Source organism: Schistocerca cancellata, chromosome 1 (genome assembly GCF_023864275.1).
Source record: "Schistocerca cancellata isolate TAMUIC-IGC-003103 chromosome 1, iqSchCanc2.1, whole genome shotgun sequence".
Taxonomy (NCBI): domain Eukaryota; kingdom Metazoa; phylum Arthropoda; class Insecta; order Orthoptera; family Acrididae; genus Schistocerca; species Schistocerca cancellata.
Window position 1 is genome coordinate 1070521579 of NC_064626.1, and position 17661 is coordinate 1070539239.

A 17661-nucleotide genomic window follows, 5' to 3' on the forward strand; every position below is an offset into this window, starting at 1 on the left:
TACTGATCTAGTATTTGTACTACTTGTTGAAGTGACGGATCGGAGTGTTTCAGAATTTGTTCTCCGAGTTTCACATCATGTACATTTTAGATGATCGCATCACGCAACATAGCACCTGAATATAAAGGACTGCAAGCCCATTTAAATTTACGTTTCCTTGTCATATGTTGCAAATCTGTTACCCTCGCGATACGTTTGTTCTGACCATTTTTTGCAATTAAAGAATAGATACCCAGATGCTACCACATTCACTTGCTGGTCATAAAAGTTTGTTAGGGACTGTACTACTTGGTTGTACGACAGTCTGCTCGAAGTGGCATTAAGGAAAGAGTCTTTGGATTAATCTAACACTGCACTTCCTACCATGGATGGTAGATACGGAAGTTTCACAGTACCTGGGATATTGTGAGCTAGCAAATGTGCCTCAAGCCATTCCTCTTCTTGTTCACTAAACTGTCGAAAAGGTGATACGGCAGCTGTAGTAGGCGGTGCTTGTTCCGCCAGGTGCTTAGCATTGGCTGCAGCGCCTTGTTGAGTAATGCTGATATTTGCTGCATCTGAAACAGGAACATCTGCATTAGCTGTGTGGCATCTAAAGCTTGCGGCTGTGGCGCCTGAGCAGGGGGTGGGACAGGTGGGGGGACATGTTGGAAGACACAAAAGCAACAAATAGACAAAGCAAGAAATCTAAATAATGACAAAATCAAAGAAATTTTCTACAACGCCTACCTGAAAACATTGATTAGCAAAAATGACAAACTGTTAAAACAAGAAGCACCCCTACAAAGTAAAGATGGAGAATTAAAGCAGGAGGACAATATTCTTGAAAGGCCGTGGCCACCAGGCATGGAATTTGGAGGATTCTTGTTGCCAGTTGTTGGGTTTTGCCCACTGGTCTCGTGTAGGCTGTCTAAGGAATGCGGCGTTCTCGGAATGCTATACAACAATTCAAGCAAATAACATTAGTAGTTTTATTTCTATGAAGCATAATTTACAATACTTAACTTGAATTTATAAAGGTGTTGCAAAAGGAGGGGGACATGCAGCCAAGTCAGAGTTCATGCAAGTTTGTCACCCAGTCTGTGGATGACCAATACTGAATTCGTAGCACTCTCTCCTAGCCTATACTAAGCTCCCCAAATACATTCCACAAATATCCGTACACTGATCCGATCTGAGTGGCCGAGTCTAGCAGGAGTGACAGTTATATTCACGTCTTGCGGAGGTCGCTCCTGACATGGCACTGTCCTTGTCAGTGGGCTTTTGGCTGATGTTTCCTCATCGCCTTCTCTGGTATTGTGTTTTTCCTCTTCGTTCCGGCACTTGTGGTTATGCCAGAACAAAAGTAACTTAAGATATCATTAAAATTTTACATGCATATACCAACCTGTGGAGTGAAATGATGAGCAGTACTGTGTTGCTGAAATGTGTGTTGAGTTAGTTCTGTATGTAAAACTACTGAAAATTATTGAAGACTAGCCCTTTCCTTGCGGCTTCACCTACATATGTGTTTGACACACATATTGAACACACCTCCTCTCTGTGTCCAGTTCTTCCTCTGTCTGTCTGTCTGTCCATCCATGTCATCCTCCAATCTCTATCTGTCTTTCTGTCCATTTCCTCAACCCCCTCTCTCTAACCATATCTTCCTCTGCACTCCAGAACTGTGTGAAGTTTCTGGGCCTCATCTATGACTCAAAATTGTGATGGTTACCACAACTCAAGGACCTGAAGGCAAGGCCAAGAAGACGATGAACATCTTGAAGTGTCTTTGCCACATGTCCTGGGGAGTGGACAAGGTGTGTCCGCTCCAGTTTTATAGGGCCTTTGCCTGATCATGGCTGGACTATGGTGCACAGTGTATGGGTCAGTAAGTCCTTATTTATCTAAAGACCATTGATGCTATACACCATGAAAGGATCACGGGTACTTACAAGACCAGTCTCATTCCCAGTCTCTGTGCTAAGACTGGTGAACTGCTGCTTACCATCCAGAGGCAACTCGTCATGGTGTGTAAGGTGTGTCAGTTCCTTGCTACTTCCACCTCCCCAGCATACCATACTGTTGTTGGTCTGGCTATGGAACACCTCTTTACCTATAATCCATGGGGAATGAGGCTGTTTGGGATCTGTGTGAAATGTGTGGTTGAGCCCAATAGTGTGAGGCATGTACAGGCTCAAATTCGATGTTTTAACTGATTGCCGGCCAGGTTGCTGCAGACGCCTAGAGGAATTTAAATTTAATGCAGTACAGGAAAGGTTTCCCTCTTGCATATGTTTTTAACACATTATTTTATGACAGTTTAACTGAGCAACCCAACTATGTAGCTGTGTTTACAGATGGGTCTGAACAGGGAACTCTGTTGGTTGCTCTGTTGTTTTCACTGATTGTGTGCTCAATGTCGGACTGCCTCCAGGCTTTACTGTCTTTGAGCCAGAATTATATGTAATATTGTGGGGACTGGAACAGATGGGACATGTTTTGAGTGCTAAATTTATTATCTGTTGAGATTCTCTGAGTGCCCTTCATTCTCAGCAATGCTTCCAGCCAATAAAATAGTCCAGCATATCCCGGACACCCTACTCCAAGTACGAAGGCTGGAGAAGGAGGTGTCTTGCTGGGTGCCAAGGCACATTGGTATTGCGGGAAATGAAAGGGCAGATATAGCAGCCAAGGAGGCATGTCATGATCCTCAGATATTTCAGTGGTTCATCCCCCTACACGCTATCACCTCACTGTTGAGGTGAAGAATTTTATGTCAGTGGGAAGATGAGTGGCTGGAAGTGTCAGAAAATAAAGCTCCATCTAGTAAATCACGCAGTGCAGCCGTGGCATACCTCCTTCCAGCTACTCAGACGGGATGAGGCTCTTGTTACTCATCTTCACATAGGCCATAGCCCTATGATGCATGGCTTCTTGCTCCAACGAGAGGATGCTCAAGACTGTGGTGCTTGTTAGACTTTGCTTTATTTTCAGACCAGAGGGCAGCGGCAGGTTTGCTGAGAGTTTAAAGGTTTTGTGACTTGTCCCACTTGCTTCCTAAAATTTTAGGAAGATGTTCTCAATGTGTTAACAGCTTAAGTGGCCTACCACCGGTTTTTTTCTTTTTTTTTTAAAGTACTCAGCCAGTCACATTTTCCTGTGCACTTCTTTTAGCTCTTCTGTCATTTTACTTCTGTTTTAATCCCAGAGATAGCATCTTTCATACTTTCTCCATTGCCCTAATGTGTGTGAGTTAGTGATTCTGTGGGTCAATGTGAGTGAGGTGGGAGTGATTTAATGAGTGTCATTTTGTAAGTTGCTTCCTCACAGTGTGACAACAATTTTAGTCATCTTATCCACTGATAATCTTGTCATTGAGCACTTCTAATCTAAAACACACACACTCCACTTGCCTTACGAATCTCTCCCCTCCCCCTTCCATTTCTTCTCTCTGTCCATTTCCTCCTCTCCCTCACTCTATCACTCTGTCCATCCATCTCAACCTGTTCCCAGCCATGCTCATCAGCACATTTAGCCCTTGCAATACAGTTTAATAAAGCAGGCAGGTTGATACTACTCCTGCAACATGCCTGTCATGCAGAGCAGCCTACATGTTGGGGCCTGGAAAACCATTTATTGCCCTGAGATGCAGGCTACTCTACAAAGCAGGTTGACCTGACAGGCTCACATTGTTTCCACACAACATGCCTGTCATGCAGTGAGCACCATGAGCTGGAAAAAAACATGTTTGCCTCTAGCTCCACTCCTATTGGAGATAGAAGGTTACAAACATCATAGTTCTGATAATTGGGAGGCCTGCTGTTTCTGAACCAAATTGGGTTGAAATTGACCCAGGGGTTTGGCAGGAGGTCCCGGACATACACACTGCTTTATAGAGGGTGAGTCACGTAAGACGTAACGATTGCACATATCGGCATGCGGTTTTTGGCGAATCATAGCGAACTATGGGTCACATAAATTGGTACATGCACAATAATCACAATGTTTATATTGATCGAGATAATGAGGCAAGTACATGGTTTTTAAATGGGACGCTATACTTTCTTTACCACCATTCGAACACACTGGAAAAGACGCGTATAGTGATGTAGCGTATGTTGCTACTGTGATTCAAACTTCGCTTAAAAGAGGGCGGATGAGGATGTACCTACGTAGCGTAGGCCGTGCATGCTGCATAGAGTACAGTAACTCGGCCTGCGGGTCGCGCGAGGTGTGTTTACAGTCTGCAGCCGCTTCCGACCGCGTCGACCTTCAATCGTACAATATTTCCCAGCGTCTTTTAAGCAAAGTTTGAATCACAATAGCAACGTGCGTTACATTACTATATGCGTCTTTTCCAGAGAATTTAAATGATGGTAAAAGAAAAGTATACTGTCCCATTTAAAAAACATGTACTTGACTCATTATCTTGGTCAATACAAACATTGTGATTATTGTGCATGTACCATCGTATGTGCCCCATAGTCCGCTATGATTTGCCGAACACCGCTTATTGATACGTGCAATCGCACCCAAAATAATGGGGGTCGTTACATTTTACGTGACTCATCCTGTATAATAACAAGATTGCTATTTAATTGTTAGTAGGACCTTTTTTGCACATTAAAAGTTTTCAAGAAATGAGCAGCTGACAGCTGTAGATTGAAGTACAAATACCAAGCTAACTGGCGTAGTGGCAAGCATTGCTGGCCACAAACATTGAGGTCCCATGTTCAGTTCCTGCACACCACTACAGATTTTTCTGTGGTGTGATAAATCTGCATGAATAAATCAGCAGAGATACAGACATGCAAGTTACCTAAGTGGCATCATATCAAAAATTTACTTTAGGCTGTGATGCACATGACCTTATTTTGTTTTTGCTTTCAATTAAATCAGTTTATCATAAAACCAGTAGCAAGGCAAAACTTGAAAGCCTTACACTTCTCTCTCTCTCTCTCTGCCTCTGCTCATTTCCTACTCCCCCTTCTCTGTCCACCTCATACTCTCCCTCTCACTGTCCAACTCCTCCTCTCCCTTTCTCTATCCAATTCATTCTCCCCCATCTCAATATCCATCTCTTCTTCCCCTCTGATGGGGACAGGGAGGGGCAAAGAGAGGACTGAAAGAGGGAAGGAAGAGGAGATGAACATAGAGAGGGGGAGACGGAAAAGTGTGCAATGTATGTGACAAACTTCCCTCTTCTTACTATCCATCTCCCCTCTCTCTACTGTACGTGCCTATCCACATGTGTGCCACAGGAACAAAATCTGATACTACCCACACAACATGCCAGTTGTGCAGGGCTGTCTAGATGTCAGGCACTACCAATCTTTTTTCACCCCCACACTCACACCTGTGGGAGCTATGTGGTGCTTACTGACCACCCCACCCCCCACCCTGATACTACTTTCCAAGCAACAAGTGGTATGTGTGTCAGATTTGGTTGAAATCTATGTAGTGGTTTAGGAGGAGACGTGGAACTTGAATACACAGATACATCCATTTTTATGTATACAGCTGAAAAAAAAAAAAATGCAGTACCCTCAAGGGCTGTGTTCAGTAGCACCAGCATATGTGCATAGTGAGCAGCGAAGAGATGGTACTCAGGGGGCTTGTTGGTTTACCCTCTGTTTTGACTGTGCAGGGAGTAACTGTGCCAAGTTTAGAGGTGAACAGCATTTGCAACATTGTTTCTAGGGTACTATCATATCCCATCATTGAGTACATACTCCTGCTGAACAGTTTCAGCCATTTTAACAGAATAGTGTTATAGGCCTGTGGGCAGCTGGTTGGACGTATTGACAGATTGGTGCACAAGTTGTGCACAGTGTGGTACAGGTGGTGTGTCGCAGCTTTCAGAAGTGATTTGTGGAACATTCAGACACCTGCAGGCCAGTTTCTGGACAGCTGGATAGTATAGACACACGTCAAGATTGGAACATTTCTTGAACAGCAATGGCTGACCAGACATCATCCAGGGGTGAAATTTGGGCACTGCTATATCGTCAGGTACCTTTTGGAACTATCTGCTTGTAGCAGGATTAAGATGACAGGCCACCACTGACATCAACTCTACCTAGCATGGCTACCACAAATTGCTACTTCCAACAGATACAGTGATAAACATTCAACTAACTGTGCACAGCATACCTACCATTTTGACACTCTTACATGACCAAACATAGAAATGTGCAATAGATGCATTATGAACTGGTTAAATGCAAATATAAACTGAGTCGTAGATAGGCACAACAAAAAGACTCTCACAATTTAAGCTTTCGACTATTAAGGACTTTGTCAACAATAGATGACAGACACACATACACACGCAAACTCAACTCGCACAAACATCTGCAGTCTCAGGCGGATGTTTTCAGTTGCCTGAGACTGCAGTCATGTCTGCAGATTGCGTTTGCGTGAGTTTGTATGTGTGTGTGTCTGTCATCTATTGTTGATGAAGGCCTTAAGGGCAGAAAGCTTTAATTGTGAGAGTCTCTTTGTTGTGCCTATATGCGACTCAGCATCTCTGCTATATGGTGGATAGTGACTTTCCTTTTCATAATATTGTTACATTCCATCCTGGATTTTCTATTGTTTGAACTTACAAGAATTGTTTGTGAGTAAAATATTTATAATTAAAGTTTATTGCAGAAGCTTATTAATTAGTGTGTGTCTTTTTTTAGTATGAATATGAGCAAGATGAACAAGGAAAAAGAATTGTGTTAGGAAAGGGCACTTTTGGAGTTGTATTTGCTGCCAGAGATCTAATAACCCAAGTAAGGATAGCAGTGAAAGAAATTCCAGAGAAAAATAAAGGGTAAGGTTCAGCTATGCAGTTTTGATTATGGTTTTTAATATGTGGACCGCTAAATTGTGTTGCATTACTGGACTAAATCAATGTCCAGGAATTGTAGAAAAATAAAAGTAATTTCTTGTAACTGGTCTTAGTGACTATATCTTTGCTTCCAGAAGTCTTATTAGTCATAAATTATGTGTGATATGCTCATTAAATCGTCACTTTGTAACATGTTCTTAGAAGAATACTGAAAGTTACTTTGTGTGAGTGCTAATTTTGAAGTAAATAAATTATAACATTCTATCCCTAACCATATTTCCTTCTTTGCCAATCTTGAATGTGTAATAAGAGAAGTGACATCAAGTTGTTAACGAATTATTGAAACATTTGACAAAGATTACCACCAATAAATTGAGTGATGGGTAAGAGCAATTAATTGTTACACAATGAGGAACAGAAACTCTCTAATTTTTTATAGGATAACTAAAAGCCCACTTGCATGATGATAAATTCAGTGCCACTGACAAGAGTAGCTGTAAGATGTACAAGGAGGTAAAATGATCTGTTGTAAGTGAGAGACACGAGGAAACTACAACTATTAACAATGTTTTTAGTAAATCAAATTGAAATTTTTGTTAATTAAGAAACACAGTTTAGCAGGTGCATAGAGAGAACCTAAATTCAAAAATATAGGGAATGCAGTAAAATAATGGCCACTGGGCCTGTTGTTCTACCTGTTTGATTTTATAAAGATTACACAAAAGAATTTGCTTCCATTGTAACAACAGTTTGTCATAGTTTGCTGGATAAACTCTGTGTCCCAGATGACAGGTGTAAGGCACAAGCTGTACCCATTTCCAAGAGGTCATCAAGCAGATACATGTAACTGTTGATTTTTTTTTTACCACAGACAATGTTCTACTGTAGAATAATTGGATAAGTTTTATGCTTCCACATTGTGATAATTTGGGAGGCTTTAACTTGCGTCTGTAGGAATCCATATGGATTGAGGAAAATGTGATTGTGTGAAACTCCACTTATTCTGTTCATTCATGAGTCACAGAATTCAGCAGATAGTGGCACCCACACTGAGGCCTTGACTTCAAAAAGCATTATTGCCTAGTGGAAAAAAAATAAGTATACAGAATGCTGGCTCAACCATGTGAATAGATAGATATTTTAGCAAATAGGACACAGTATGTGAATGCATAGGTTTCAAAAGTGAATGATGTCAGCATTTGTATGCTACTTTCAGCGTTTTTCCGCTTTGTAGGTGGATGTTTGTTGTCTGTTTATTACAGTAATGCGAAGTGCATATATCTAAGTACTATCCTTTTCCCCTGCAGCTTCACCCGTGTATGCATTTTGCACGTATGTTGTACACATCTCCTCCTCCTCCCTCTGTCCGTCTCTTCCCCTTGTCTCTGTGCAGGAAACGTGAAGTGTTTGTTTATTCCAGTCTGTAATTGTAAATCAAATAATGTGCCCTATCTTTGCAGTGCTGTTTTATAAAATGACATTCTCATTTAATTGAGACTGTAACATAGGAATTACGAACTGTTCAAAGAGAGAATCATGCAAATGGAGGACTATGTAAGTAGGTCTTCACTCAGTGCCTCATTATTATTATTATTATTATTTTGATTAGGTGGACTACATGTCATCAGTATTTTAGCAGGAAGGTTCCTTATGTGTTGAGAAAGGGAGACTAATTTGGCATCTTGCAATGTATCATCCCAGTGCTGGTATCCTTCCATTTGTATAAGTATAGGAATGCTATGTTGAATAGCGCTTTGCTGTTGAAAGCTGTCTGGAGTATAACCAACCATGAGGACTTTAGTTGTATCGCCTACAGGGGTGTCTTATCACCACAGTACATGTATCTGTGGTCCATTTAATATGTGTACCACATGTCTGTCCATAGCCTCTACCCCCGTCTCTCTGTCCATCTCCTGTCACCATCACTCTATGTCCTCCTCCCCAATCTTTTTATCCATCTCTCATATCTCTGTCCATCTCTTCCTATCTCTTCCTCATCCTTTCTTTATCTAACTCTTCCTTCCTCTTCTGTCCATCCCCTCCTCACTCCTCTCTCTGACTAACTCTCCTTTACCCCTCTCTTTCTGACTCCTACCTTCCTCCTCTCTCTCTTTCCACCTTCTCCTTTCACCTACCTCTGTCCTTCTCCCCCCCCCCTCTCTCTCTCTTTCACTCTCACTCTCCTCCATGTCCTCCAGCCCCCTCTCCTCCTTCCTTGTCTCTCTGTCCACCTCCTGTCTTCCTGTCTCTCTGTCTACCTCATCTTCCCACCACCTTCATCTCCTCCTCCCTTCTTTCTCTGTCCATCTTATCCTTCCTCTCTCTCACTACCCAGCTACCTCCACCTCCCCCCCCCCTTCCTCTCTTGTGCCTACCTGCGGGTGTAGCCCCTGCAAAGCTTGCCAATACTGCCTGCACAACAGGCTTGTCGTGCAGGGCAGCCTACATGCTAGCAATAGAAAACAGTTGCTCGTATCTCTGCACCTATGGGAGCTAGAAGATTCTAACTTGGTGGTGAGTCTCCTATAGCAAGCAGTATGTGTACAGTACTTGGTTGAAATTAATCATATTGTTTAGGAGAAGGTGCTGGACGTACTTACACACATCCTGTTTATCTATTTTGTAACCATTATTGCTGACTTTTATCATATTTTCTTGCTTTTTATGTTATATGTAAGGTGAGAATTGGTAATCTACACAGTATTTGTGAAGGTAAGTATTGGACACCTAAACTGATCACTTTTTGCTTGCATATATTATGTTTGAGCACTGAGAGACAACTGACACAGTTGGAAGCAAAGTAAATACTACTAGGGACTTCCATAGTAGGTTATCTTAGCAATATATTTGTTTGTTTTTCATTGCAGAGATGTTCAGCCATTGCATGAAGAAATAAAGCTACACTCTCAGTTGAGACACAGAAACATTGTGCAGTATTTGGGTTCAGTGTCAGAAGATGGTTACTTCAAGATTTTCATGGAGCAAGTACCAGGGGGTAAGTGGATTTCTAATATATTTTCTGGGTGTACAGTTGTACTGAATTACTTTGATGTTCAAATCATTAGCAGTTTTCCTCATCAGGTTCATGGTTAATGAAACTAGTTTTCATGACTGAATATATTTGTTTTAATTAGCTCTACAGGATGTAAGCAGTAACTTTTTGCAAGTTACAGTAACTTTTTCACCACAGTAGTGCAGGGGAAGTTGAGACAGTTTGATATAGTGGTCTATCAAGATAGCAAACAGCCTCAAATTGGTCTACAAAAGCCACTTAAGTTATAGCTCATGTGCATGAGACTTTGAATATCTTCTTGCCCTCGTATACCACTGGCTAAGTTGGTCTTCACTGGTTGAAGCTCATTTCTGTCTCTGACAGAAATCATTGTCGAGTATTAATCACACCTCACGTTTGCACTTACAGATCATAAAATTGATGTATGTATAAATTTTACTATAAATTTTTATGAATTAACAGCACAAAATTATCAATTAAATAGCTTTCTTTTTCCTCTGCCCTTCTTACTGTGAGACTACTTTACTTGTAAGTCTAGATCAAGTTTAGATCAAATTGTAAATGTAATTAGCTTTCACATAACATTCACAAAAGTCTCTTTTTCTTTCAGTACTCTCAATAATGGAAAGCTTAAATTGGTCATTTTCACTAAATAAAAAATTTAAAGAAATCTGTTCGACTAAGCTGGTGGCTAAGAGGACGAGATGATCTTTCAAATCTCATGTGACGCACATGCACTGTAGCCTCAGTGTCTTTTATAGGCCAGTCTGAGATTGTTTCCTGGCTTAATGGGTCACAAGATTTCTATGTTGAGTGTTTCATCTCGACTTCACATGCACCACTGTAGTATGTTTTTAATAGTTATTGGTTACCCCCTGTATATTTGTTCAAAAGTTCGGTTTCTTTTCCTAATTTTCACTCATTAGGTAAAACAGGAAAGAGTTGTTGCAGAGTGTGAATTAATTTTGAGAGAATGTATTTGTATTGACTGTGTGAAATGGTAAAAGTGGGAATCAATGAATTTGAGGATTGCAGTTTTGTGATAAAGATTGTGTTCGCTTGGAAGTAAGTTTATCTGAAGTGTGATATTTTGATAATATGTATTGGATCCTACTTTATTTGGATGTGGGACAGTAAAAACTGTAAAATCATTCATAAACAAAAGAAAAAGAAATTGAGACAAAAAGAAACTAAACAAAAAAGGCACACAAACACAATTCTTGCAGCAAATGACATTTATGTTTTTCAGCAACCTCCAGTGTACTGATTATTTAACTTATCAAAGCTACACCTGACCCACAGAAGCAAATAAGTGTTGATAATATGGTTGTTCAATTGAGATGTACATTGTCTTAAAGAATTTCTTGACATTTCACCAGCTAATCTTCTGTGGTAATGTCTGATACAGTAAAAGACAAAAACTATTGTGTGACATAATTTTCTGTCTATTTAAAACTTCCAGCTTCAAATACTGAGAAGCATGATATTGGAGGTGCATTCAAGTTCTAAGGCCTCCGATTTTTTTTCTCCGGACTGGAAAGAGATAGAAACATGCACATAGTTTTAAAATGAGGCCGCGTTCATTGTCAATACGTCCCAGAGATGGCAGCACCGTACGGCAGATGGAATTTTACCGCCAGTGGCGAGAATGAGAACTGTTTTAAATACTTAAAATGGCGACATTTTCCTTACTTGGATAGCGTGCAATCATTCGTTTTCTGAATTTGCGTGGTGTGAAACCAATTGAAATTCATCGACAGTTGAAGGAGACATGTGGTGATGGAGTTATGGATGTGTCGAAAGTGCGTTCGTGGGTGCGACAGTTTAATGAAGGCAGAACATCGCGTGACAACAAACCGAAACAACCTCGGGCTTGCACAAGCCGGTCTGACGACATGATCGAGAAAGTGGAGAGAATTGTTTTGGGGGATCGCCGAATGACTGTTGAGCAGATCGCCTCCAGAGTTGGCATTTCTGTGGGTTCTGTGCACACAATCCTGCATGACGACCTGAAAATGCGAAAAGTGTCATCCAGGTGGATGCCAAGAATGCTGACGGACGACCACATGGCTGCCCGTGTGGTGTGTTGCCAAGCAATGTTGACGCGCAACGACAGCATGAATGGGACTTTCTTTTTGTCGGTTGTGACAATGGATGAGACGTGGATGCCATTTTTCAATCCAGAAACAAAGCGCCAGTCAGCTCAATGGAAGCACACAAATTCACCGCCACCAAAAAAATTTCGGGTAACCGTCAGTGCTGAAAAAATGATGGTGTCCATGTTCTGGGACAGCGAGGGCGTAATCCTTACCCATTGCGTTCCAAAGGGCACTACGGTAACAGGTACATCCTACGAAAATGGTTTGAAGAACAAATTCCTTCCTGCACTGCAACAAAAACGTCCGGGAAGGGCTGCGCATGTGCTGTTTCACCAAGACAATGCACCCTCACATCGAGCTAACGTTACGCAACAGTTTCTTCGTGATAACAACTTTGAAGTGATCCCTCATGCTCCCTACTCACCTGACCTGGCTCCAAGTGACTTTTGGCTTTTTCCAACAATGAAAGACACTCTCCGTGGCTGCACATTCACCAGCCATGCTGCTATTGCCTCAGCGATTTTCGAGTGGCCAAAACAGACTCCTAAAGAAGCCTTCGCCCCTGCCATGGAATCATGGCGTCAGCGTTGTGAAAAATGTTTATTTCTGCAGGGCAATTACGTCAAGAAGTAACGCCAGTTTCATCGATTTCGGATGAGTAGTTAATTAGAAAAAAAATCGGAGGTCTTAGAACTTGAATGCACCTCGTACATGTTAAGTGGCCTGTGTTACGAAATGTGCTAGCTGAATATGAAGAAAAATAACTGATAAAATTTGTTTTGTTGGCTTCCATTTCTACAGTTGTGCCAAATATAATGTATACTATTTTTGTTGTTTTTAAAGGAAGCCTGTCTGCCTTGCTGAGCTCCAAGTGGGGACCACTGAAAGAAAATGAATCTACTATTGTTTATTACACAAAACAAATCTTAGAAGGCCTTAAGTACCTCCATGATCAGAAAATTGTTCATAGGGATATAAAAGGTAAGATGTAGCATAAAAGAAGTTGTGAATTGATGGAAGTATGAATCTTAAACAGAGACAAAGTATGTTTGTTGATGAGCTTGTCAGCAGTGGTCTGAGTGAGTGAGAGAGTGTTCCAAACATTTCATCACTGCCTTGGAACCACATGTAAAGAAAATGTGTTTTTATGTTTTCTATCAGTTATGTTGATAGTTGCACCTCCTGAAGATAGAGCTGGTCAGCCCATTTGTTTCTTTGTGCATATAATAATTTTCTAAATGATATTTTTTATTTTATATAATGATATATTTTTGATAGAAATAGCAAATAATGAAACATTTAAAAGCTCAACAAATCTTTATTTGTGATTTTATGGTGCTTATCTAAGGTATTTATGTGAACTGTTATTACACTGTGGATGCTACTAGTAGCATTTTAGCTCCCATTTAGTTAACAGAATGCACAGTATCATTTAGGTGTCTGTACAATTTTCCCACAGTAGAAGACAAGTGGGTAGCTTTGAGAGAGGCAGGAGAGGGTCAAGCAGATAAAAAGACAAGGCCTAATAGTAATCCTTGGATATCATTGGAGCTATTGAATTTAATTGATGAGAGGAGAAAATATAAAAATGCAGGAAATGAAGCAGGCAAAAGGAAATCAAACATCTAAAAATGAGATAGACAAGAAGTGCAAATTGGCTGAGTGGGAGTGGCTAGAGAACTGATGTAAGTCGATAGAAGCATGTGTAACAGTGGAAAGGTCGGACCTGACTGTAGGTAAGTTAAATAGGCCTTTGGAGAAAAGAATGGACATCCAGAGCTCCGATGGAAAACCAGTACTGAGCAAAGGAGGGAAAGGTGGAAGGAATATCTAAAGAGACAGTAAAAGGGAAATGTAATTGAAGGCAACATTATAGAGAGAGAAGAGGAAGTAGGTGAAGATGAAATAGGAGAGATGATACTGTGAGAAGAATTTGACAGAACACTGAAAGACCTAAGTCGACACAAGACCCTTTGAGTAAATGACTGATAGCCTTGGGAGAGCCAGCCATGACAAAACTCCTCCATCTAGTGTGCAAGATGTATGAGACAGGTGAAATACCCTACCACTTCAAGAAGAATGTAATAATTCCAATTTCGAAGAAATCATGTGCTGAAAGGTGTGAATATTACTGAACTACCAGTTTAATAAGTCATGATTGCAAATACTAACACAAATTATTTACAGAAGAATGAAAAACTGGTAGAAGCCGACCTCGGGGAGATCAGTTTGTGTTCTGGAGAAATGAGAGAACACACGAGGCAATACTGACTATATGACGTACCTGGAAGACAGGTTAAGGAAACAAAAGCTATGTTTATAGCATTTGTAGATTTAGTGGAAACTTTTGACAGTGTTCGATGTTGACTAGAATACACTCTGAAGTACTAGGAGTAAAAAGTTATTTGCAACTTCTACAGAACGCAGGTGGCAGTTACTAAAGATCCAAGGGCATGAAAAGGAAGCAATGCTAGAGAAAGGAGTGAGATAGGGTTGTAGCTTATTCCCAATGTCATTCAGTCTGTACAATCAGCAAGCTGTGAAGGAAATCGAGTAGAAGTTTGAAAAGGGAAGAAGAAATAAAAATTTACAAACTGTCCTAATAACTTGGCGTACTGACAACTACCAGGTCTCATCAAATTTTGACCCCTGTTCTTCGCTTGAACAGTTTTCTGCTGCCGCCAATTTTTCAGATTGTTGTAGCCTTGTGTGATGATGACACTCCATGCACATGTCCTGCCTGAACTGTGTGAATCAAATGGTAAATGTAAGCCTTCCCACATTGACACAGAATTTTGTATCTGCCTATAAGTCCCAACACACTCTTAATGTCAAATCTCCTTAAAAGATATGCCCTCAGCATAAGGAATAAAGGCCACAGATCTAATCTGCTCTTCATGCACCTCTTGGAGTAGCATAAACTCAACAGCCTGTTGGATCTGCCTCGTGGAGTATCCATTTTCCTTAAACACAGATGTCAAGTATGAAAATTTCTGTGTTAGACTGTACACGTCAGAAATAAAGGAGCATAAATCTGTCTCCTTGATTTGTTATGCTGGAGGCATATCCTTTAATCCACCTGCCAAGATTAGAGCACTACTTGGTTCTGTCAAGCATTTTTTGGGACTTACAAAGCTTGGCAGATACAAAATTCCATGTCGGTACTGGAAGGCTTACATTGGGCAGGCAATTTGCACAGTTCAGGACAGGTACACACAGCATTCCCGTTGCATGAGGCTACAAGAAGTGAAAAATCGGTGGTAGCGAAATGTTGTCTAACAGAGTGACACAGGATGAAATTTTATGAGACCAGTAAGTCTGGTTTTTAGGGCAGTATTTATAAGGAAGCAATGGAAATCTGGTTGGCAGACAGTGAGATTAACAGAGACAAGGGTTCTCCTTTTAGCAGAACACTGAATCCTGTACTACGTCATATCAAAATACAACATTGAGGATAGTCTTTGAATGTGGTACATTGTTGGTGCCAGTGTTCTACAGTGGGTGGTGCTACAAGCCCAATCATGGGAGTAGGTCTTGTGGTACACAACACATGTGCTGTGTTTGGTAAGGGGGCCTATCAGGATGATAGTTTCCAGCCTTGGCATCAGTTCAGTAGCACTCTAATAATGTGTTTGTACAGCAAAAGGATGTAAAACTAACACATGCTTTCCCTTGATAAAAAGATTATCAGACCATGATGCACAATTGATTAACTTACAAAACCTAGCAGTGTGTACAGTTCAGAAACCATTAAGTAAAAGTGTAATGTTGCTCAACTTGGTATCTATAGAGCACTTCAGAGAAATTTTAAGAGATGTTAATTGGGGAGATGTATATAATGAGTCAAAGGCTAAAGATAAGTGCAACACATTTCTTCATAAATTTATACCCCTTTTCAACCATTGTTGCCCAAAGAAATTACTAAATGTAACACCAAACAGTTTTCAAAGAAACCTGGAACTACTACAGCTATTAAAGTGTCTTGGGAAAGAAAAAGAAAACTGTATGAGACAACAAGAAGTAGTGAAGACCCAGAAGTAATTTTACACCACAAAATTATTGTAATGTACTGAGAAAAGTTGTCAGAAAATATGTGTTGGAGATGAGATTAACAACTCGGATAATAAAATCAAATCAGTATGGAATGCTGTTAGAAGGCAGACAGGAAAAGTAACTACTGGGGTAAGTAGTATTACTATTAAAGAGAATAAGTCTATCTTAACCAACTGTACACAAGTAGCTAATGTATTTAACAGCCATGTCTTAAGTGTAGGTGAAAAAAACGGTGAGAATAGTTCAGAAGAAAAAGCCAAGCAGCACATAGAAGAGTCAGTTTTGAGAAATCTTAGATTAATTTTCACCTAACAACCTCTTGTGAAATAAGGAAAGTCATTAAATATTTGAAAAATAAATGTTCTGTTGGGGAGATGCTAAGTCACAGACAGGCACAATAAAAAGACTGTTACAATAGAAACTTTTGGTCAATAAGGCCTTTTTCGAAAACACACACACACACACACTCTCTCTCTCTCTCTCTTAAATGCAAGTGCAACTCACACACTCATGACTACAGCCTCTGGCAGTTGCAGCCACACTGTGAGCAAAAGCAGCAGTGCATGATAGGTGTGGCAACTGGGTTGGGGTAAGGAAGAAGCTGGGGTGGGGAGTGGGAGGGATAGCAGGGTAGGGATGGGGGACAGTGAAGTGCTGCTGCGGAGCATGCAAGGATGAGGTGGAGAGGGGTAGAGCAGCTAGGTGCAGCAGTCAGGAGGGTAGACGGAGGGCAGGTGAGAGGCGGGTGGGGGAGGGAGGTAGCAGAAAAGGAAAGAAGTAAAAAGACTGGGGGCATTGGTGGAATCATGGCTGGGTAGTGCTGGAATGGGAACAGGGAAGGGGCTGGATGGGTGAGAAAAATGACTAATGAAGGTTGAGGCCAGGAGGGTTATGGGAACATAGCTTATATTGCAAGGAGAGTTCTCACTTGCACATTTCAGAAAAGCTGGTGTTGGTGGGAAGGATCCTTATGGCACAGGCTGTGAAGCAGTCCTTGAAATGAAGGATGTCATGTTGGGCAGTGTGCTCAGCAACAGGGTGGTCCACTTGTTTCTTGACCACTGTTAGTCGGTGGCCATTCATGCAGACAGACAACTTGTTGGTTGTCAAGCCCACATAGAATGCAGCACAGTGGTTGCAGCTTAGCTTGTAGATTACATGACTGGTTTCACAGTAGCCCCACTTTTGATGGGATGGGCGATGTTTGTGACCGTATTGGGGTAGGTGATGGTGGGAGGATGTGTGGGACAGGTCTTGCATCTAGGTCTATTGCAGGGATATGAGCCATGAGGCAGTGGGTTGGGAGCAGGGTTATGTAGGGATGGAGGGGTATACTGTGTAGGTTCGATGGACAGCGGAATACCACTGTGGGAGCGGTGGGAAGGGTAGTAGGCAGGACATTTCTCATTTCAGAGCACGGCGAGAGGCAGCCAAAACCCTGGTGGAGAATGTAATTCAGTTGCTCTAGTCCTGGATGGTACTGAGTTACGAGGGGAATGCTCCTCTGTGGCCGGGCGGTGAGACTCTGGGAGGGTGTGGGAGACTGGAAAGATAAGGCATGGGAGATTTGTTTTTATACAAGGTTGGGCAGATACTTACAGTCTGTGAAAGTCTCAGTGATACCCTCAGTATATTTCAAGAGGGAGCGCTCGTCGCTGCAGATGCCAATGACCACA

At 41.3% G+C, this 17661-nt stretch overlaps 1 protein-coding gene across 1 annotated transcript in view; it reads left to right on the plus strand.

Moving 5' to 3' along the window:
• The window catches only part of LOC126090833 (mitogen-activated protein kinase kinase kinase 15-like), a 183302-nt gene that overhangs the window by 44177 nt on the left and 121464 nt on the right, over positions 1-17661 (plus strand). Inside the window, 3 exon segments of the mRNA XM_049907015.1 lie at positions 6669-6802; positions 9688-9815; positions 12776-12913. Of these exon segments, the coding sequence (XP_049762972.1) occupies positions 6669-6802; positions 9688-9815; positions 12776-12913 (400 nt within the window).